Here is a 23877-nt window from a genome sequence, read left to right as displayed (position 1 = left end):
ATTAAAGTTTAATTAATCCTATCCACATGAGTGTCCCCACGTAGAAGAGATCTTTTGAAGGAAAACCATGATGAGGGAGATAGGAAATATGTTGCGTGCGCACGGGAGAGAACCTAATGCATCAACATGCTACCCCATTGATTTTTAGCAAAAAATTGGTAGAAATTTACTAACATGCCCGTGAAAACCCACAAAAATGCATTAAAAATGCTTGTTTTACCATAAAAATGCTCTAAATTTTCCTAAATAATTAAACAAATTTCCTAAATTTTGTAGAAATGTAGGGAATCCTTTCGACCAAAAAATACCCGCAATAGCATGTGTGGTATTTTGATTTAAAAAATCCATAAAATATTTATTTAACCATAAAAATAGAGAAAACTAGCACTTTCACTCACGAAATTCCCTGCATCGTCCGATATGTCCATCCAAGTTGAGAAGCACCACATTTTGACCACCATATTGATGTTCCCAATGCATAGGCCACCAAAACAAACCAAAAAATAACATTTTTGCTTAGTAAACATTAAATTTTACTTTAAGAATACTAAAAATTTAGAATAATATGAAAAGTAAGGAGAAAAAACATTAAAAATTAACTAGAGACTGTTCTGATACCACTGTTAAAACCCCATAGATCTCTCTAGCTAATCACTATGCATAAACACACGTAATCCAGGCATATACTCATCCACCCAACCACCCCCGAGCCTAAGGGTGCACACATCAACATAATGAAGAACCACACACCTAACCTTGGTGTCCCATACCACCAAGAGGTATGCCTTGAATCTAGCAGCACATAGCTCTAGTATGAAATGGCAAGAGTATAGATACTATGCTCTACACAAGATAACATCCCTTGACAATGCCCCATGCCCCTATTATATAGCAGAGCTCTCAAGTGACTCTTGACTCCATCTCCATGTGTGACCCTAGGTTTCCTAATTCTAACCTTCTATGGCTCTTTCATGCATGCCAACATAGGTGAGTCGCGTATACTCAATCAATTAAAACCAGTACACATGACGATGGATCCACATGAAGAAGGCTCTGTTAGATGGTGGAATTTGCACATCCCTCACAGCAAACTCGCCCCACCAGCCAATATGTCAAGCAACCTACATTTCCTGCATTTTAAACAAGCATTAGGTTTCTAATAACTTTTTTAAAAAATATAGTGCATCAAGAGAGCTAAATATCTTACTCTTCATTTGAAACATGTGCTCGAGCAATCTTGGCTAGCTTCGATGTAGTGAATTTGCTAGCCTTTTCACCCCACCCTTGGTACAAGATCACTTTTTTAAAGAACTCTTTCCCATAGTCGGGGTTGGCAATTTGTGCCAGCTCATGTCTCCTTTTAGTGAAGAGTGCCTCCGCCTCCTTTAGGGCATCCCTATAGTTCTTATCGAACAATTCTGCATCCATCATGTATTCTCTAGTCCCTCGCTCAGGCAAGCCACTGATCTTGGCCTGGAATGTAGCATCAAATTTTGACTGCAATGCGTTTATATTTATATAAGAAACATACTTCGAATTGAAAACATTAAGAAATATATTTCGAAATCAAAACATACTACAATGCACACACACCTTGAAAACTAATTGTGACAAGAGTGCCATGGGAAGCTTCAACCAGTTGGATCTGTTGGGTCCCCGATGAGTAAGCACTTTTTGGGCCCATGCACGATCAGCATCATTAAACTTTGACAACAACAATTCTGGATCGGCAAGACCCACACGCTGCATCATGAATATATCATGTGTGCCATTGTGTTCGGCACATGAATGGTAGTGACCCTGAAAAATTTGCATGCATTATAAACAAGGAAAAAGATGACAAACACAATGTTTCTTCATTTCATATACACATTGTACAATGCACTTACTTGTTGATCATGCATAGCACCAACAAGAACTTCGCTTCCTCTTCCTCAAGGAACCGGACCACTCTACAACAATTAACCTTGGGAATCCTCTCTTTTTTGACTCAATTGGTATTCACCCATTCTTGCCAAGCTTTGAGTTGATGGTTTCCATCCCAAACAACGAACATCTTGCCAACCATGTGTTTCCATCCTTCGATCTCTTACAATATCGTGTCAAATTCACCTGACAATGATAGATCTTGGCCGGCTGCACACTTCAACGGTCGAATGGAATGGGGGATTCGCCTGGGAATCCCTGTGAGACAATTAATGCCACCATTGTTGATTGGTACTTACTCTCCTCAATGCTTCTGATCATCCCCTCGATAGAATCCTCATTCGTGCAGATTGTTGGGTTTGCAGGAGGCGACAAATCGGCACTCTAGGAAGGTGGTTTTGGTTGTCGATCAAGTGGTCCTCCACCCAATTTGTCGAGATGTGTTGATCAACCACTTAGCCAAAACTCTCTTTCATAGACTCCTCTTCTTCTATAATCATGGCACTACTGATGGCCACACGATTGTCGATGGCCGTTGAAGAACCAACTTCCATAGTCAGCTGCAATTGTGAGGTGTTTGTCACCTCACTTGATGTGACCACTTGTGATATGCCCACATCTTGCGAGAGAATGATCTCATCTTGCCCCTTTCGATTGGAAACGAGTCTGTGGAGGCATTTTGTCTTGGATACGCATCCATATTACCATCAATACTTCTTAAATCAGTCTTTTGTCATTCAACATGTGATGCAATTATCTTAAATTAGTATTTAAACTGCATTAATTTTTTATTCCAATTACATATGATGCTATTGGAATTGTTATGTTATCCATATGAAGTCTACCTGGAGAACGTCGATGATGATTGAGAACTCTTCCTTTGACGTTGAGAGGACAAGTGAGGACTGTTATTGCTTGAGGATGTTACAACAATTGAGACTGCTTCCAACGTTGAGGCACACTTGTTGAGACCGCTTCCAACTGTTGAGATCTCAACTCTGTGGGAGGAGTTGAGAAGAAAGAGAGAGACGACGGTTAAGAGAGAGAGGGGAGCGAGGGAAAGAGGAGGGTGAGTGAGAGAGGGGGAGTGAGGGAGTGAGAGAGAGAGACACACACACACACACAGAGAGAGAGAGAGAGAGAGAGAGAGAGAGATGGGGGGGGAGTGAGGAGGGAGAGTGAGGGAAAGAGGAGGGTGAGTGCGAGAGGGGGAGTGAGGGAGTGAGAGAGAGAGAGAGAGAGAGAGAGAGAGAGATGGGGGGGGAGTGAGGAGGGGGACAAGAGAGGGAGCGAGGGAGAGAGAGAGGGCGAGTGAGGGGGACAAGGGGGGGAGAGAGAGGACGAGTGAGAGAGGTGAGAGGGGGAGGTGAGAGGGGGGGAGCGAGAGGCTGTTGAGGGCTTTTGTGAGCCCTCAATAACCGTTGTAAAATGGCTTAATAGCCCTTGCACAACCTCCCACGTGGCCACACAATGTGGGCCTGCGTAGCCCACGACGTTGCGTGGCCACATGGCCATGCAGCTGGCCTGCGCGTGGCTAGCCATGTGCGATGCATGCGACAAAGGCCACACGCCTCATGGCCATGCAGCTGGCCTGCGCGTGGCTAGCCATGTGCGATGCATGCGACAAAGGCCACACGCCTCATGGCCTTTACCAACACACGGGTGGCAAAGGCCACAACGCCACCACGTGTAATGGTCGCATGTGTGGGCATTACACGCGACGTTGCCACGTGTAGTAAGTCCAGGTGGGCTGGCCAGTTCACATGGACTAGCCACATGTAATGCCTCAGCACGGGCATTACACATGGACAAAATAGCCCACGTGTCCATGTGGCACTACCATGCGTAATGCTTGCACTCGGGCATTACACGTGGCACTGCCACACGTGTAACCATGTGTCCATGTGGCGAGCTAAAGGCTCACCACGTGGACTATGCAGACCACATGGCACACTATGGTGTGCCACATGGCCAGCATGGCACACGGGCACCATCTAATTGGCGCCACGTGTGACTAGTGTGGCACCCACGTGGACTAGGCCACCGTACATATCACATGGATGCCATGTGTAGTGCCGTGCACGTGGTGCCACATGCATGGCATACTACACGTGGCTTCCACATGTAATGCCCACACTTGGGCTTACACGTGGTAGCCATGTGTTAGGCCCACTAACATGGGCCTCCCACATGGTGGCAGTCACATGGGAGGCCCACGATCGTGGGCCTAACATGTGGCAACCAAGTGTTAGGCCCATGATCGTGGGCCCAAGACTCTCGGCCCTCCTCTCGGTCTTTCTCTCGTGCCCTCCACTCTACCTCCTCTCACGCCTTCCTTAAGCGTCCCCTCCACTTTGAACCTCTATCGAGTGCTCCCTCTTTGATGAGCGCCCCTTCCTCAATCGCCTCTTCAACTCCTCCCAAGCGCTCACTTTTGTGTTTATTTACACGTCATAACCACGCCATCGTGAGGAGCTTACCATGGAGTGTATCATCTTGCAAGGATACATGGCGCTTGATGAGATGTACAAGAATGACCCAATCAATCGACGACTTATACCAAGCTAGAGAGATTTTGGGGAGTTTATTATTGGAATTGAAGCAAATAATCCAAGGAAAGGAGAACGACTTGGTAACAACAGATATGTTTGAGCTCAAAATATCAAATGCACTTGCTTATTGGAGGACATACAGAGCCAGATTATTGCAAAAATGCTTGATAAGAACAACTTCCATTCTTGGAGGTGTAGATTAATAAATTTCCTGATGGGAAAAGGCTACTAGGACTACATTGAAGGTGAACATAAGAAGGGACCAGAGATACCGGAGATTAATCCAACTGCTAGGGCAGATGGAAAAAAATACAAGGATTGGAATCAGGAAGCAACAAAATTCATGTATTGGCTTTCTATTAGCATACAAGACACCATGATTGGGCATATACAGGATGCCAAGTCACCCAAGGAGGCATGGGACACCTTGGTGAAGTTGTATGAAACTAATACCAAAGCATGAAAGATTCAGTTGAAAAATGAGCTTCATACTATGGAGAAGAAAAACATGTCTATGAATAATTATGCTTTGAAGATCAAGGGCATTGCGGAATCCCTTGCATCTATTGGTGTTTTTGTTGATGATGATGATAAGGCAAAAGTATGTCTACGTGGTCTCGGGCCACAATACAAGGCATTCAAGACGTCTATTCAGACTCGAGAGAACATTCCCAACTTTACTTATTTAGTGTCAATGCTGATCATTGAGTGAAGAAAAGAGTTTGAGTGAAGACCAATCTTCACAAAACAAAGGCAGTTTTCGGAGGAACGGGCCTTCTACACAAGTATAGGTAGAGGACGAGGTATAGACCAAGGGCATGGTGGCCAAGGTCGTGGCCAAACAGGTAATCAAAATTATGGTCAGCAACAACAGTCCCATGAATCACAACAAGAACACACAGGTGAAAGAGACTAGTTTAGAGACAAAGGGAGTCAAAGAGGTCATGGAAATTGATAGGCAATAAAATGATACACGATGTTGTTTTTATTGCGGCAAATCTAGACATATGCAGGTAAATTGCTATAAGAAGCAAAATGACATGAGAAGTAAAAAAGTGCAACAAAATTATTATGCATCCTCTAGCCGAAGTAATGACAACAAATGAAAGGTTGTTTGTTATGCGACATGTGCTTAATGATGTGTCGTCGAAGAATGATGTATCCATATATGCAATGATGATGTATGGTATGTAGATTCAAGTGCTTTGAACCACATGACCAGTCATGGTGGCGAGTGGTTCAAGGATATAGAAAATCCTAAAAATCCAGGTTTTGTTGAAATAGGAGATGATACTACTCATCCAATTGCCCATGTTAGAATAGGAGATAATACTACTCATCCAATTACCTATATTGAAACAAGGGATGATACTACTCATTCAATTTTCCATGTTGTAATAGAGGATGATACAACTCATCCAATTTCCCATGTTGGAGATGTGCCATTTTCTATGCAGGATGGTAAGGTGAAGTACCTTGCAGATGTACTTCATGTTTCGAACATTACAAAGAATCTGATTTTTTCTGTCAGCGAGATGATTGAGTAGGGTTTGCAAATGCAGTTTAACATTGATGGTTGTTATATAGAAGACTTTAAAGATAAGTGCAAGTTGGTTGCAAAAGGCAACAGAGTGGATAGAATGTTTACACTGAATGTAAATATACCTAAAGTGAGTATTGCAATATTTGCAAATGGATCAGGAGTTGTTGCAGATATAGATATTTGGCATAAGAGAATTGGGTATCTAAATGTGCAAAGAATGAAGCCTATGTAGACTAAAGAAATTGTGACAAGACTACCTAAGTTTAAGGTTGATGGTATGTAGAAAGTATGTGAGGCATGTCAATTTGAAAAGCAAACAAAGCATGTATTTCCACATGACAAAAATGTGAGCAAGAATGTACTAGATGTATGGGCACTCAGATGTATGGGGTCCTAAAAAAACTATGTCCATGGGTGGCTGCAGGTTTTATGTAACATTCATTTGACCACACAAGGAAAGTGTGGGTGTATTTCATGAAGGAGAAGAGTGAATTTTTCACTCATTTTTAAAATTTTAGAGTGATAGCTAAAAAGCAGACATGAAAGCATATGAAGTGCCTGAGGTCAAATGGAGGGGAAGAGTACTTCTCCAATGAGTTCTCTAATTTCTTGTGGAAGAATGGCATTCAGAGATAGTTTACATGTAGATACACTCCACAACAAAATGGAGTTGCTGTGAGTGAAAAAACAAGCACTTTGTAGAAATAGCACAAAAGTTGAAGCTGTTTCTATAATAGTTGATATCATGAAAAGGACTCCTACTGTAGCCATACATGATGTAATGCCAAAGAAGAAATTGAATGGCAAGAAACCTAATTTGTCTCACTTGAAAGTTTTTGGATGTATTACCTATGTGCATGTGCTAGATGAGTTGCATAGGAAGCCGAATCCAAAGGCTGAAAAATGTGTGTTTATTGGATACTCCCTTGAGCAAAAGGGATATAGATGCTATAACCCTACTACACGTGAGTTGAGGGTAAGTAGAGATGTTATGTTTAAAAAAATGAGTAGCTGGTATGCTGCTGAAAAAGATATTGTTGGGGTTGATGTAATTAAAAATGTGATTATACAGAATGCAAGTCAGCAATCACAGTCATTGAGTGGACCTGGAGAGTTCTCTTGTGTTGGGTCTGTTGTTGGTAGACCATGGAGTGGAAGGCTACATCAAAATACCATTCCTGAAAATGCAGTTGGTACATCATCATGGAAAGGCAAAGAGAAAGTTGGTGAGCCTCTTGGTATGCTCGACATTTCTGCAGGGCATTCTTATGTTGATATGGAGAGTCTAGTGGCTTGGAGTAGAGCCTTGATGATGAGCTTAGGATTCCAACTATTAGAACACTTGGTGTAAGAAAGGAAAGAGAAGCTACAAAAATGTCAGGTAGTGATCATGGACAACGCAGGTCAGGGAGATTCAAAAAACCTATTTGATAGGTTGACATATGATGGTTATACTGCTCATCATTATGCATATATGACTAAAGTTGTGCAAGATATTGAGCCCAGATGTTTTGAAGAAGCTGTTAGGAATTTAGATTGGGAGAAAGCCATGGATGAAGAAATGGCTACATTGTATGGAAATAAGACTTGGGATTTGGTGCCATTGCCTAAAGGCAAGAAAACTATTGGATGTAAGTAGGTGTATAAGGTGAAACATAACAGTGATGGTAGCATAAGCAGATACAAGGCTAGATTGGTAGCCAAAGGATATGCGGAGACACATGGGATTAATTATGAGGAGATGTTTTCCCTGGTTGCAAAGATGGCAACTATGAGAGCTATTACGGTGGTTGCAGCTAAAGGCTAGTTTTTACATCAAATGGATGCAAAAAATGTGTTCTTGCATGGTGACTTGAAGAAGAAGTATATATGGATCAGCCACTTGGTTTTGATGATATAAGTCACCTAGAGTATGTATGTAAGCTTTGTAAGGCCTTTTATATGGGCTGAATCAACCTACAAGCATGGCATGACAAGATTGTTGAGTATCTTGTCACTATTGGTTTTCATATGACAGATGCAGATCACTCTTTGTATGTGCGCAAGAGTGATAAGGGCATTGTGATCATCACCATCTATGTAGATGATCTTATTGTTGGGAGTGACAACTTGGAAGACATTGAGCATGTGAAAAGTCTTCTCAAAAGGAAGTTTGACATGAAGGATTTGGGAGATCTGGATTACTTTTTGGACATTGAGATCATTCGCACACCTGATTATATTTGGCTGTGGCAAGCTCAATATGCTGATGCAGGTTATGTATTGGAGGACCCCACTATGTACAAGAAGATTGTGGGGAGTTTGATCTATGTTACGATCATCAAGCCAGATTTGAGTTACATTGCTGGCTTAGAGAGCTAGTTTATACAAGTTCTGTGCCGCAAACCACATCTTGACAGTGTGCAACGCACACTTCAGTATTTGAGCACTAACACGCAGGATCAGGTCGCTGATATCTTCATCACAAAGGCCTTGGGAGCCAAGAAGCTCCGTAGATTTTGAGATATGCTTGGAGTTCATGAGCTGGAGTTGAGCTTGAGAGGGAGTGTTGAGATGTCAAGCTCAACATGAGATGACACTCACGAGACGCATCACTGACAGATTTGGTAGCTGGCACCGACATATCTTTGCCATAGATTCTATAGCTAGACTACACCGACTAGTCCACACCTACCCACTCCACTTAGCATGTTCACATTATGGACCACATGCACATAGTACTTTAGTACTTATGCTATATTTTCCTTATCTTTTGTTAGAACCCTTTTTGTTGGGTGAAGAAGAAGAACAAGAAAAATTTTGAGTCTCTCATCTTGTGTGATCTCTTCTAGGGTTTGTGAGAGTGTGTGTGTTCTTGCAAGAGCTCAAGCTCTCTTCCTCCCTGGATCTTTTCAAGCTACAATATTTTCTTTTGGATAGGTGGTGAGATCACCTAATGAAATTTGTTACATAGGTAATACATGGCTTGGATATTTTATCCAAGTATGGCTTAGATAACATGTTAGTTACAGGGATATTATATGTCTTGGACATGTTACCCAAGTATGGTATGATAGGTTGTAAGCCTATTTCAATGCCATTAGGGGTAGAACACTAAGCTTTCTATAGATGCATATGATCTTTTGGAGGACCCCACGTAGCTTGCTTTACATGACCATTACAAGGCCAAATTTGAGTTATGATGTTGGACTAATTAGTCAATTTATGTAGGCCAAATTTGAGTTATGATGTTGGACTAATTAGTCAATTTATGTAGGCCCCTAGGAAAGCCACACTTGGATGTGACTAGATGGACTCATATATATAAAAAATCCTCTATTGATTATAATCTTTTCTATGAGGTTGGTCGAGAGATACAGCTACATGAGTATACAGATATATTGATTAGCCTAGTAGTGTTTCAGACGGAGATCTAACAATGGCTTTACGTTTTCTTTTAGGAGTGCTACTATGAGTTGGAGCAGTAACAACAAGAAACATATACCCGATAGTTGCCTTATGGAGTATAGAGGTAGAGTATGAGGTATCTTAGTTTTAGAAAGTTACTTGGTGATATAGGTGATGAGCCATGGTCAATAGGGCCATTGTTATTTATTGTGACAACAACCAATCTATCATGCTATGTGGGTAGTAATCCAATCTATCATGCTAGGATAATTGAGGTCCATTATCATTTTGTAAGGGAGAAGGTTCTAGCAGGTGATGTGGATATGGTATATCAACACAGATGATCACGTGGCTCACATCTTCATGAAAGTATTAGTTATAAAGAAACTTTGCAAGTTTAGGATCTTACTTGGACTGCAGTGTGTGGAGTTGAGCTTGAGGGGGAGTGTTGAGATATCGAGCTCAACTAGTGCTGCGGACATTGATGACCTGCCTTAGTGATAGCTTCCACACTTACAAGACTAACTAGGTTGGTGATATTATGGGTAATATTATGCTAGTGGTTTATAGGCTATGTGACATCCACTTTGGTTTACTAGATAGCATAGTTATAGCAGCATATGTAGTCAGGCTCATACTATGGACCGAACTTTGTATGTTATAGTAGGAGAGTACTTTGCCTTATAGTATTTACTCTTATCTCTTTCTATTATGGTCATAGAGAAAAGTGAATGGAAGAAAATCCAGCCATCCCATCTCTCTTATGTGCTTGTCTACTCCTGTGTATGTGTTTGTACTTGCAAGGAGCTCAAGGTAGACTACATTATGGGGTCTTTGGAGGCATCACAGCCTGTCACCTCATTCTCCATGCCACCTTGTCCTATTGTGAAAGACAGCAAGGATTGGAACCAAGGAGCCAGAAAAGTTATGTATTGACTCTATATCAGTATACAGGGCACCATGATTGGGCACATACAGGATGCCAAGTCTCCCAAGGAGGCGTGGGACACCTTGATAAAACTCTATGAAACGAATACCAAGGCACGAAAGATACAATTAAGGAATGAACTTCATACTATGAAGAAAAAGAGTATGTTTGTGTGAATGACTATGCATTGAAGATCAAGGGTATTGTGGAGTCCCTTGCATCTATTGGTGTTTCAATAGTAGATGATGATGATAACGTGAAAGTCTGTCTACGTGGTCTCGGGCCACAATACAAGGCGTTCAAGACGTCTATTCAGACTCAGGAAAACATTCCCAATTTCACAAATTTGGTGTCTATGTTGATTATAGAAGAGAAGAGCTTAGGTGAAGACCAACATTCTTCACAAAACAAAAATTATTCAGAGCAACAGGCCTTCTACACAAGTTCAGGAAGAGGACGAGGTAGAGGAGGTCGTGGATGCGGCCAAGGAGGTGACCGAACAGGTAATCAGAATTATAGCCAACAGCAACAACAACAACAGTCCCAGAATTCACAACAACAACAACACGCAGGTAGAAGAGGCCAATTCAGAGACAAGGGGAGTCAAAAAGGTCGTGAAAATTGACAAAGACAGTATAATGATACACGTGGATGCTTTTATTGTGGTAAGCCTAGACATGTGCAGGCAGATTGTTATAAGAAGCAAGCTGACATGCAAAATGAAAAATTACAGCAAAATAACTATGCATCCTCGAGCAAAAACAATGAGGATTATGAAAGGTTGTTTGTTATGCAGCATGTCGTTAATGCCATGTCTAAAAATGTTGAAGCAGCACATAAAGATGATGTATGGTACGTTAATTCAGGTGCTTCGAACCACATGACAAGTCATGGGGAGTGGTTCAAGAAGATGAAAAACCTTGAAAGATCAAGTTTTGTGAAAACAGGAGATGACACTGCTCATCCAATTGCCCATGTTGGAGATGTGCCATTGTCTATGCTGCAGGAGATATGCCATTGTCTATGTAGACTAAAGGAATTGTGACAGGGCTGCCAAAATTTAAAGTTGAAGGTATGCACAAAATATGAGAAGCATGCCAATTTGGAAAGCAAACAAAGCATGTATTTCCACGTGACAGAAATGTGAGCAAAAATGCACTAGATGTTGTGCATTCATATGTATGGGGTCCTACGAAGACCATGTCTATAGGAGGCTGCAAGTATTATGTGACATTTATTGATGACCACATAAGGAAAGTGTGGGTATACTTCATGGAGAAGAGTGAGGTATTCACTCATTTTTAGAATTTCAGAGTTATGGTTGAAAAGCAAACATGGAAACATGTAAAGTGCCTAAGATCAGATGGAGGGGGAGAGTACTTCTCCAATGAGTTCTCTGAATTTTTGAAGAAGAATGGTATTCAGAGATAGTTTACATGCAGATACACTCCGCAGCAAAATGGAGTTGCTGAGCGAAAAAACAAGCACATTGCTGAAATTGCGCGAGCATTGATAGGAGAGAAGAATATGCTGCATAGCTATTGGGCTGAGACTGTTTTTACAGTAGTTTACATCATGAACAGGACTCCAACTGCAGCCATACATGATGTAACTCCAGAGGAGAGGTTTACTAGCAGAAAACCTGATTTGTCTCATCTGAAAGTCTTTGGATGCATTTCATATGTGCATGTGCCAGATGAGCTGAGAACTAAGCTGGATCCAAAAGCTGAAAAATGTGTGTTGATTGGGTATTCCCTTGAACAAAAGGGATACAGGTGTTATATCCCTGCTACACGTGAGTTGAGGGTAAGCAAGGATGTTGTTTTTGATGATAAGCAGCTAGTATACTGCTGAAAAAGAAGCTGTTTGGGACTGATGTGAGTGGAAATGTGGTTGCACAGAATACAAGTCAGCAATCACAGTCTTTGAGTGGACCAGGAGAGTCCTCATCTAGTGGTTTAGTTGATAGACCATGGAGTAACGGACTGCGTCATAATACCAGTCGTGCAAATGTGATTAGTACATCACATAAAGGCAAAGAGAAAGTGGTTGAGCCCCTTAGTATGTCTGACATTTTTGCAGGGCATTCTCATGTTGATGAAGAGGTGTTGATGGAGAGTCTAGTGGCTTAGAGATGAGCCTTGATGAGGATCTTGGGATACCAGTTATGAGAACACCTGGTGTAAAGAAGGCTATGGAAGCCATGAATGCAAAGCTGCAAAGATCTGGGAGACTGAAGAATCGTGTGCAGAGGTTTACCTATGATGGTTATGTGGCACATCATTATGCATACATGGCAAAAGTTGTGCAGGTTGTAGAGCCCACATGCATTGATAAGGCTGTTGGAAATGTGTGTTGGGAGAAAGCTATGGATGAGGAGATGAATGCACTATATGAAAATGAGACTTGGGATTTAGTGCAATTGCCTGAAGACAAGAAAGCCATTGGTGGATGCAAGTGGGTGTACAAGATAAAACATAACAGTGATGGAAGCATAAGCATGTACAAGACTAGATTGATAGCCAAAGGATATGCGCAGACATATGCAATTGAAAATGAGAAAACTTTCAGCCAAGTTGCCAAGATGACAACAGTGAGAGTTCTGATAACAGTGGCTGCGTCAAAGCAATGGTCTTTACATCAGATGTATATGAAGAATGCATTCTTGCATAGGGATTTGCAGGAAGAGGTGTATATGTTGCAGCCACCTAGTTATGAGGATGTGAGTCACCCCGAGCATGTTTGTAGGTTGAAGAAAACCTTGTATGGCTTAAAACAAGCACCAAGAGCATGGTCTGACAAGATTTTGAATATCTTGTCACTATTGGCTTTCATGTAGCCAATGCAGATTTCTCATTGTATGTGAGACACAGTGATAGAGGGGTTGTGCTTATTGTCATCTATGTAGATGACCTGATGATTACGGGGGACCATGATGCAGAGATCTTTGATGTAAAGATCTTGCTTAGACAGAAGTTTGAGATGAAGGATCTGGGGAAGCTCAGATATTTCTTGGGCACTGAGGTGATTAGGTCACCACATGGTATCGGATTACTATAGAGACAGTATGGCTTGGACATGTTGTCTAAGTATGGTATGACAGGCTGTAAGCCTATCTCAATGCCATTGGATCAAAATGGTAAGTTGAGTGTAGATTCAGGAGAGATTTTGGAGGATCCTACTATGTATAGGTGCATAGTAGGAAGCTTGATCTACATGACGATCACCAGGCCAGATTTGAGCTATGTTGTTGGGCTGGTGAGTTAGTTTATGCAGATTCCTCTAAAGCCGCATTTGGATGCATTGAGACGCATACTGAGGTATGTGAGGTCTACTTTGCATTGTGGACTATTTTATGAAACTGGGACAGAGATATGTGTACGTGGGTACACATATGCTGATTGGGCTGGTAGTATCTCAGATAGAAGATCTACTAGTGGCTTCATGTTTTCTTTAGGGAGTGCTGCTGTGACTTGGAGCAGCAAGAAGCAACCTACGGTTGCTCTATCTAGTACAACAGAGGCCGAGTACAGAGGTGCTGCTATGGCAGCACGTGAGGTAGCTTGGTTGAGAAAGCTACTTGTTGCAGATTTGGGTCTATCAGTGAATAGACAAGTTGTCATTTTCTGTGACAACATTAACAGTTTATAGTTGGCCAGGAACCCATTTTTTTATGCTCGCACGAAGCATATAAAGGTCCACTACCATTTTGTCAGAGAGAAGGTTTTGGTAGGAGACGTTGACCTTGTTTATGTCAACACACAGGATTAGGTCACTGACATCTTCACCAAAGCATTGGGTATAGAGAATCTCCGCATATTCAGGGCTTCGCTTGGTGTACATGAGATGGAGTTGAGCTCGAGAGGGGGAGTGTTGAGATATCAAGCTCATCTAGTGAGGTGGTGGACACTGATGACCCGCCTGAGAGGGATAGACCCCACTTACACCACTGGCATGGTTGGTGAGATCATGGTGGGTGATATGCGGCCAGTGGGATGACAGGCTGTGTGACAGTCATTCTAGAGACTGGCATCGTTATAGCGCCAGCTCATTTAGTTGGGTTCACACTATAGAGAACCCTAGTATATATTTGGTTGAGTACCTTTTCATATGGTGTGTACTCTTATCTTTGTATATGGTGTGTTGAGTGTTGTGTGAAGAAGAAGAAGATTTTCAACCTCACCTTGTTCGTTCTCTTTTAGGGTTTTGTGAGTGTGTGTGCTTGCAAGAGCTCAAGCTCTCTTCTCCCCTACATCTTTTCAAAAACAAGATAATATTTTCTTTAATAGTTAAAAATCTAATTGTTTTTTCCTTACTGTGTGGATAGCATTGTGGATAGAGAAGAAAGTGTGTGTGTGGTGGGCTTCAAATTGTTGGAGAGAAGAAGCTTCTACTCTAGTTTTGTGGAGGAGGCACAAGCAAGCCCGCTAACCAAGGAGAAGCGTAAAGAACACAAGTAAAGAAGTACACACAGTGTAGGTGTTGCCTCTCTAGACTGCTGCAGAGTTAAAGAAAGGTGACAATCTATCACACTAATAGCACCCATGCTTGCAGTGTTACACAAGTAATGTGGCAGTCATCATTTGGACCACATGATTTGATCCGAATGCATGGTTCGATCAATCACTATAGAGTCATCATAATGATCAACGACATTGCCACACACAATTTTCTTAACTATGCCTTTGTTAAAAAGTTAAAATTACCTGAAACCCATAGTGATCATAAGTACATGGTCTCATTAGAAAATGGCTTTGACAAGACCATTTGGGACATGGTGGGTTTAGGTGTGACTCTCTCATTCCAGGGTTATGAGACCAACTTTGACTTTCAAGTGATGCACTTAACTTGAGCTAATGTGATACTAGTACGGAGAGAGTGGTTATTCCACTTGGGTCCCAGCTATATCGTAGTTACAAGCGCAACAGCTTTGCGTTTATACATGAGGGTAGAATCGTTGCATTTCACGATGAGCATGATGTGCCGACATCACCGTGGAGTTGTACCACCCCATCGAGCTTGACTAGGTTAATCATGTATATTCTTGTACTCTTTGTTTTGATGGTGTTATTATTTCCATAGTTGAAATAGAACACATTAATAACTTTGGCGAAGACTCGTTGTTTGTAAACCCTGTTTTATCTGCTTGCAATCAAAACATAAAATAGTCCAAAGTCAAAAATTTAAAATTTAAAAATAAAAAGTATATAACTACTTTGAACTTGTCGATATACAAGAATATATAGTGTTTTTCCTAAAGACCTTCCAAATATGGTGTTCCACCCATCGAGGGACTGTTGATCATACCATTAAGGTATTGCCTAGTTCAAAACCAATAAGTAAGCCTACTTATAAGCTTAGTCACTCCAAAGCACAAGAGGTGAAGCAGCAGTTGACTAACTATTTGAAGAAGGATTTAACTGACAACATTCCTTAGAAAAACATTACTATTTGTGAAGAAAAGCAAATGCAAATTTTTTGCTATGAACATTCACTATCTGGGCCATATTGTCTCTCCACCGAGGGAATTTGAAAAGATCCAGAGAAGGTGGAATCCATTCTAAAATGGCCATAACCAAAAAACCTAGAAGAATTATAATTTTTCTTGGTTTGTTGGGATTTTACCAAGGGTATATAAAGGACTACGGGAAGATCACAGTCCCATTGAGACTCACTGCTTTAAAAAAAGGTAAATCAATTCATTAAGAAGAACTCCAACAAAAGAGCTTTGAAAAGCTTAAGGTTGTGATTACTGTCGCATCTGTGTTAAAAATAGTTAACCTTAATCAACCGTTTGTTGTAGAAACAGACACTAGTGGGGAAGCCATTGAGGTGATTTTAATGCAAGGGAGACGCCCAATTGCATTTCAAAGAAAAAGGCTTGACCGTGTCGAGTGCAACTAATTGACCTATGAGCAAGAGTTACTTGCAGTAGTTCATGCTCTTAAAAAGTAGTGACATTATTTATATGATACTACTTTTGAGGTCCATACGGACCATGAAAGTGTAAAATGTCTTTCTAGTCAAAATAAGTTGAAAGGTAGAAAAGCAAGGTAGGCAGACATCCTACAAGAGTTTGACCTTTAACTTCATTAACCAAGAGATAAATTTGACATAATAGCGGCAGATGCGCTGAGTCGCATGCCAATGATGAATGAGTTAAGCTTCACCATATTTAAGAACAAGTTCTTGGCATCATGGATGAGGAGATGCATTGAATACAAAAGCGATATAGGCACAGGCATATGGCATTGACTATGAGGATAAATTCAACGTGGTTGTGAGAATGGCAACTGTGAGAGCTATCTTGATATGGCTACAAGTATTTACATTAGCTAGATGTAAAGAATGTGTTCTTGCATAGGGATTTATAAGAAGAGATTTGCATGATACAACCACCAGATTATGAGAGCGATACACACCTAGGTTACACAAAGCCTTGTATGGCTTGAAGCAAGCTCCCAAATCATGGTTAAACAAGATCGAGGAGTTTCCTGTTACCATTAGATTTCAAATATCCAACACACATTTTTCACTGTATATCAAAAAGCTAGAGGGATCATTTGAATGATTTATGTGGATGACTTTATTATCACTGGTGATAGTGATGCTGACATACATGATAGCATGATGATTTTGAAATAAAAGTTCGAGATGAAAGATTTAGGTGAGCTACGGTATTTTCGTAGTATAGAGGTGGTAAAATCACCCGATGGCATTTTGTTGTTACAAAGGTAGTGTAGCTTGGACATGTTGTCCAAGCTAGTATGATGACAGAGTGTAAGCCTATTTAGTACCATTGAAGAATAACACTAAGGTTTCTGTAAATACAGGTGAAAGTTTTGGAGGACCCTACTATGTACACGTGCATTGCAGGTAGCTTGATCTACATGACCATTACTAGGCTAGATTTGAGCTATGTTATTGGACTTGAGAGTCAGTTTATAAAAGCATCCAAGAAGACATACTTGAATGTGGCTAGGTTGATTCTCATATATGTGAAGTCCGCTGTTGATTATGGAATTTTGTATAAGGCTAGTAGAGAGATATAACTACATGGGTATACATATGCTAATTGGGTTGGTAGTGTCTCAATAGATCTACCGATTTATGTTTTCTTTTGAGAGTTCTGTTGAGTTAAAGTAGTAAGAAACATCCAATAGTTGCTTTCTTGAGTACAGAGCATAGTTGTTTCTCGTACCGATATGAATGGGTTCGTACCGTACGGTTCGTACGGTACGATATCGTATGGTACAAGTTTTTTTTTCCTTGAAAAAAATTTTTCAAATGCTAAAAAAAATATAGAAACCTTGCTTTACGAAGATCCCAAATGCTCGCAATACTTCGCAACTTTCGTGTCCACTCAGTATTCCATATGGGGTTGTTGAGAGACCTAAAAAATCTAGCGAGGTAGATTGGTAGTGTACACTTGATTGGTAGGATGAGAGAATCTTGCTACATCACTTGGGGATCCTTAGTATAGGTAAGCTAGACAATTAGATTCTCAAGTTATGTACGAGGGAAAAGATTTGGACATGGCCATTTTGATCTAGAGAGGTATCACCCTAGATGCACTCCTCATATTTGTGCAAGAACGGTCCCTTAGTCATAAATGCTACACTGGGAGACCTTTGGTATTGCATTACCCATCCACGTTCTTTTTTTGAGACAATCGAGAGATCCAACCGAGAGAGACAAATATCCATGTTCTGGTTCCTCAAGCACTGTAGACTTCTTCCCTCCCAACCTTCCCTCACATTCAAGCTTAAAGCTCCATAGGTTGTAAGTGTAAAAAATAAAAACCGTATTTTATCGTACGATATCTGAAAATTTCATATCGTACCAAAAATTCCCTTACGGTATCGTATCGTACGGTATCGTATTTTCGTACCGTGACAACCATGGTACAGAGAAGGCAAAGTACACAGGCGATGATTTAGCACCTTATGAGGTAGCTTGGTTTCAGAAGCTACTTGGTGATATGGGTAAGTCCATGAACATGGCCATTGTCATTTATTATAACGACATGAGTAGTATATAGTTGGTGGCCAATAGCCCATTCTAACCCAGTCTATTACCTAGAATGAAGCACATTGAAATGTATTATCATTTTGTGAGAGAAAAGGTTCTAACAGCAGGTGATGTGAATTTGGTATATATCAACACACACAAAGAATCCTATGGACTGACATCTTCACGAAGGCATTCGGTACAGAGAATTTGGTATATGTCAACATAGAGGATTATGTGGCTGACATCTTTATGAAGGCATTAGGTACACAAAAGCTCCGCAAGTTTAAGAGCTTACTTAGAGTATAGTGTGTGGAGTTGAGCTCGAGGAAGAGTGTTGAGATATCGAGCTCAACTAGTGTTACAAACATTGATGACCCACTTGGGTGATAGCTTCCACACTAACGCCACTGGCTAGGTTAGTGAGATTATGAGTAATATGTCACCAGTGACTTACAAGTTATATGATAACCACTTTGGTGTACTAGAGTTATGATATAATTATAGCGTCACATCATGTAGTCGAGTTCACGCTATGGATCAACCTTTATATGTTATAGTGGGAGAGTAATTTTCCTTATAGTATCTATTCTTAACTTTTTATGTTATGGTTATAGAGAAGAGCATAAAATATAAGAAAATTTAGCCATTTATCTCTCTGTTGTGCTTGTCTACTCTTGTGTGTGTGTGTGTGTGTGTGTTTTCTTACAAGGAGCTCAATCTCCCCCTCATTCTTCTTAATTAATACTAATGAAAATTTATATAGGCTTGAGTATATCTCCTCCTCCTGAACCTAAAGAGGAGGAGAATGAGCAGTGCCACATTAAGCACTCTTCTATCATACCCAAGACAAAAGGACATCTAAAAGTACCAATGAACAAGCTAGTTCACTACTGTGAAAATGATGAAATGAACATCTTGTTACCTATCATTTTGTCGTTTATAAAGGTATAAACAAGCTGGGTCACTACTTTAAAAGTGATGAAATGAACGCTAGTAGTGACCCATGAACAAGCTAGATCACTACTTTGAAAGTGATGAATGAATGCCTTCTTACCTATCATTTTGTTATTTATAAAAGGTTTGATAGTCACTACAATCTTAGATGGTGATGGTGGTATATCAACATAATCACCAAATATTATTGGGAGTGGGGATGCCCCATCACTCGTAAGCACGAGCCTCGTGATCAAGCTTGTTGATGGAAACATAACTAAACACCTTTGGGCGTCTTTTTCAAGATGTCAAAATTAAGACTTTGGACTAAGCTTCCACCACACATTCGTGGTGATAGATTTTCAAAGAAAAGGGTTAAAAGCCTTATGAGAGATGCAAGGCTGGTTCATGATTGGAAAACAAATCACATTTATATATGTAAGGGTAACTGGTCCTTGAAAATAAACTCAAAAATAAGAAAGATTCCTCTCATGGCTTGAGGCATTCTCACCAATGAGCCTAGCACAACTTCTCAGACCGCGTCAATTGATATATCAGAACTATCATTAGTAGAGTCTTTCTTGTAATAGCCCACTAATAGGGACTAATGGGTAGTACCCGAATAAACAGTAGAAGAGCTGAAGAGTTTGAACAATATTTGTATGTGTACACACACGTATGTATAAGTAGATGTGCATCTCAATATGATAGGGGTAGAGTTCTAAAGAGTTTGAGTATGTCTTATATAGCTAATGCACCGTCCAGAATAGTGAAGTTCATGACACAAGATGTTATGCTATATATGACTCAAAGATTTACCTTGTCATCTAAATGAATATGGACTCAATTACTCTCATATTAGGAATTATCTCTTTTGCGTGTTATGCTACTACATACAAACCTAACATAGTTAAGACGACTCACTGAATAAAAAATCGAGACCAATGTCTATGTTACAAAAAGAAAATAATCATCTTTCACAAATAGAGTGTGAAAAAGGTTAAAAGGTTTTGAGACATCCTAAGAAATATTCTTGGATGCTCACTTTTATGTAATTTTAGTGCCTTTAAAAGGCTCAAACACTAATACAAAAAACTCTCTTGTGGTTTTGGACTCATTCTTAGTTTTGCCATGTGTGTTCATCTCTTGTGTTATCATGATTTGTTCTCTCATTCGTGTTAAAATCATATTCATTAGCATTAATGATTATGTTGAATTAGCACTTCTTTCCACCTTAAACTCTACAAATTCTAATTCCAACATGGTAACAAAGCCATGATCCATAATCATCATCATTAAGCTCTAATCATCACTCCAGTAGCAATATTCCCTCCTCTCCTCTTTGCAAAAAAATATATATATATAGCTTACACATGCTAATTGCTCACTCCATAGGATATCTCTTTGCAAGCCAATCATTGGGTCTTCTAGCTAACTTGTAGGACTTCAAGCACATCCAAGGGCTTGGCCCAATTTAAACAAAAATGACAACAAATCTATATGTTTCTCAATGCTAAAATGTAGAAGGAGAAATGAGAAATCTAGACCTACATCTCATATTGATTGAATTCCTTTTAGCCATCAACCATAATGTGTGCACAAGGAGTTAGTACATCAAATCTTTAAGGCTCTCATTCACTAATTAGTGAGAATCAAATGTTTTGAGTTTTTAACATTACGTCATTGATAATCAATTAGTCTTGAGTGCATCAATTCTCAACATTGAGGGTTTAATTCTAACATTAGGGAATTATTATTGCATGCCGTATTACTCTTTTGCAAAACCCCTTTGATTTGGTGCATGATTTGCATCCTCTAGAACATACTAGTTTTTTACTTATATTTTATACGAGGAGATTTATATTAATCATACCGAAATGATTATATAAGCACTTCATCTCTACCATAAAGGATTAGATATTGCTCTCTTCTATGCAAAACTATTGAAAATAGCAAGTTGGACAAATGTTAGGAGCAAGGGGGAGTGATATGTGACCCTTAATTAATGTATAAGTTGCATAAGTCATAGCCTATGGTTCAAAGCCTCAAAGGAAGCCAAATATGAAGGTATAAGTGGAATGTCTAGCTTATACGAAGGCTAAAAAGATGTGCCATCAATCTTGAAGTGATAGCTTAATTTTCTTGTTTCGTAATGGGTAATGTACAATGCTACTCCAGTAGATCTGTAATCAATTGCAAACTGTAAAGTCCACATGTGAAATTCCTTATTGTGATTTTTTTTGGTTTGATATATTATGCTAATATTATGTACACATTTTCCTTACCGTAGTTTGTTAATATACATAAGCAAAGGAGTACCAACTAAAGGTATTAGATCTTCAAACTAGGCTAGGTGCATAATGCTTGTGTATGGCACATCGCAATTTGTAGCTACTTTTTCTTGCTAAAAATTTAAATTCCTCAATTAAAATTTTGACTATTTTTTTTTCAAGTAAAAGAGTTCAAAGTTTAAACACTCCTTACCAAATTACCGAGATTTCTTTCAATCACTGACTAAGACCATTCCATAACAAGTATAAATGTGCAAAAACTATGCCTCCAACCTCCTTGGTACAAGCGTACGCCACTCTACATGCCTTGTAAATAAAGTCACATGGCTTTCAATCCCGATGCATGTGGGACTTTGATTCTAAACGACAGAACGGATACTGTAAATGGAGATGATCTTCAGAAATGCTAGATATACAAGGAGTGATACAATTAGTGGCCTCTCATATACATTTGTTTGGATTAACCAGAGCATATATCCTGTATTGTGTGGATGCCTAAAGTGCCTTTTTGACATTGTTAAAAAGTAGTATTCTACTTTCGCCTCAGCCTACAGCCTGCTCAACTTCTCAAAAATCCATCTCATCTTGGGAAGAGAAGGAAAAATGACGATTCATGTTAGGTTCACTCAAAAATGTTTCCCGAACACTAATGGCATCTAATGGCATGGGAGGAACACTAATGGCATGGGAGGTAGGGTGTGGATAGCTTGCCGTTCTCTGAGGTGCCACCTTGTGGAGGCACATAGGGATAAGACTTTAAGGTGTATGATGGATAGATTTTGTGCTCACTGAAACACATGAGGACTCACAAGACATGTGATTGATACTTTTATTTCACTTCATTGTCCTGTTGTAGTAGTAAGCTCTGTTGGGCCTCATGACCCCAGTACTAGAAATTACAATCAACACTGGAACTTGTTCAACACACAGAGAATCGAATGCAAACTTTGTAAGTTTGACATGTTGGGAGGGATGTTGCTGTAGCAGCAAAAAGCCCTCACTCAGTCAGACATACACATGAATTGACATTAGTAGTTTCCTCAAACACAATCATCCAAAAGTTGTTATCTAATATCTCTCCCTCTCTCTTCATCTCTCGCTTCCAACAACCTCATCTGTTAAAGAATGAAGCATTTGGCCTGAGCCAAACCCTAGAAACAACTCAATAAGCTTGGAAAATGTACCTGGTTTTGAAGTTCTAAGCTTCTTCACATCCTGCAGGGAGAAGAAAACACCCGACCAGATGAACCTCTGCATCAAAGGAAAGACATGCGGGGCAACACAGGAGTATCAGATGGAGACGCTTCCTTCACACGAGCAACTTCGTTGCTTCAAAGGGAATCCGATTTAAGGTCTCTCTCATCACCTACCCTGCCTTCCCCTGTAGACTGCAAACAAAACCCACTCTCTGAGGCAACTACATGATGACGATGATGATGGAAACTCAAGTGTTTTAGGGTTTTATTAACCCATTTCACACATACAGAAAGGATGCGGCCGGGCGCGCCTCCGGTTGTTCACACACATAGTATTGCGTCCGTGATGCTCCGGAGCCCAAAGACCTTCAAACCGTCTAGAGAAGGCATCTCACAAAATAGGGTTCCAAAACAAGGCCAAATAGGCAACCAAAATGTTTTAATGCATTTATTAATTAATCCATCTTGCATTTGTTTTATAATTTGAAGTTTTGAACCTTTGAAAATTTAGTGTCTTTATATCTTCTAATGCATTTATTAATTAATCCATCTTGCATTTGTTTTATAATTTGAAGTTTTGAACCTTTGAAAAATTAGTGTCTTTATATCTTCTTCTTTTTTTCCTAGCAAAGGCAATTGTGGATTATGCAGATTTCCCGTCCCTCGTGTCTTCTTCCCCTTCACATGCATTGAGATGGAGATTTGCCATGCCTCGTGTCTTCTTCCCTTTTGCATCCATTGATGTGTCCATCTCACCATATGCCTCTCTCTCTCTCTCTCTCTCTCTCTCTCTCTCTCTCTCTCTCTCTCTCTCTCTCTCTCTCTCTCTCTCTCTCTCTCTCTGTGTGTGCGAGAGGGGCTTGCATCAAAAATATATTAGGGCATGCTTCGCGGCATAGCAAATAAGGCGAAGGCATCCTTATGATTCCAAACACTGGATTAGTCAAAATGTTTATCAAAACCACGAAGGCATCCTTATGATTCCAAACGCTCGATTGGTTGAAATGTTTATCATAACCACAACGAGAGAGAGAGAGAGAGAGAGAGCATGCGGCTAGGTGTGAGTAGACTAGTCGACAGGGGTGAGCAAGGAAGCGAGCACTTCAAT

General features: G+C 40.2%; 1 protein-coding gene across 4 annotated transcripts; it reads right to left on the bottom strand.

The window, feature by feature from the left end:
• Positions 1 to 414: 414 nt before the first annotated feature.
• LOC147639733 (uncharacterized) lies at positions 415 to 23167 on the bottom strand. Of its 4 annotated transcripts, XM_086773391.1 has the most exons (6): positions 23058 to 23167; positions 22758 to 22961; positions 1890 to 2924; positions 1637 to 1800; positions 1208 to 1497; positions 415 to 1130 (listed from the first exon to the last, which is right to left on the bottom strand). In XM_086773391.1, the coding sequence occupies exons 4-6, from the start codon at positions 1682 to 1684 to the stop codon at positions 1082 to 1084; spliced, it is 387 nt and encodes a 128-aa protein (XP_086629517.1). In that variant the 5' UTR covers positions 1685 to 1800; positions 1890 to 2924; positions 22758 to 22961; positions 23058 to 23167; the 3' UTR covers positions 415 to 1081. The 4 variants fall into 4 exon arrangements, 2 of the variants coding, with proteins under 2 accessions (XP_086629517.1, XP_086629509.1); XM_086773383.1 differs by lacking the exon at positions 23058 to 23167 and having other exon boundaries at positions 22758 to 23032; XR_015261892.1 differs by lacking the exons at positions 415 to 1130; positions 1208 to 1497; positions 1637 to 1800; positions 1890 to 2924; positions 23058 to 23167 and adding an exon at positions 14385 to 15478 and having other exon boundaries at positions 22758 to 23032.
• Between the last annotated feature and the right edge of the window lie 710 nt (positions 23168 to 23877).

This window comes from Cibotium barometz, chromosome 3, assembly GCF_041138505.1.
Source record: "Cibotium barometz isolate CiBa-2024 chromosome 3, ASM4113850v1, whole genome shotgun sequence".
Taxonomy (NCBI): domain Eukaryota; kingdom Viridiplantae; phylum Streptophyta; class Polypodiopsida; order Cyatheales; family Cibotiaceae; genus Cibotium; species Cibotium barometz.
This window is presented reverse-complemented; position numbering and strand designations above follow the sequence as displayed.

What these genes read in the sequence shown, in the direction of transcription:
- LOC147639733 (XM_086773391.1), bottom strand. Translation starts at nt 1,684, where the DNA reads ATGGGCCCAAAAAGTGCTTACTCATCGGGGACCCAACAGATCCAACTG. An exon ending in GGACCCAACAGATCCAACTG is followed by an intron (nt 1,498 to 1,636) that starts GTTGAAGCTTCC and finishes AACGCATTGCAG; the next exon opens with TCAAAATTTGATGCTACATT. An exon ending in GCACATGTTTCAAATGAAGA is followed by an intron (nt 1,131 to 1,207) that starts GTAAGATATTTA and finishes TTTAAAATGCAG; the next exon opens with GAAATGTAGGTTGCTTGACA.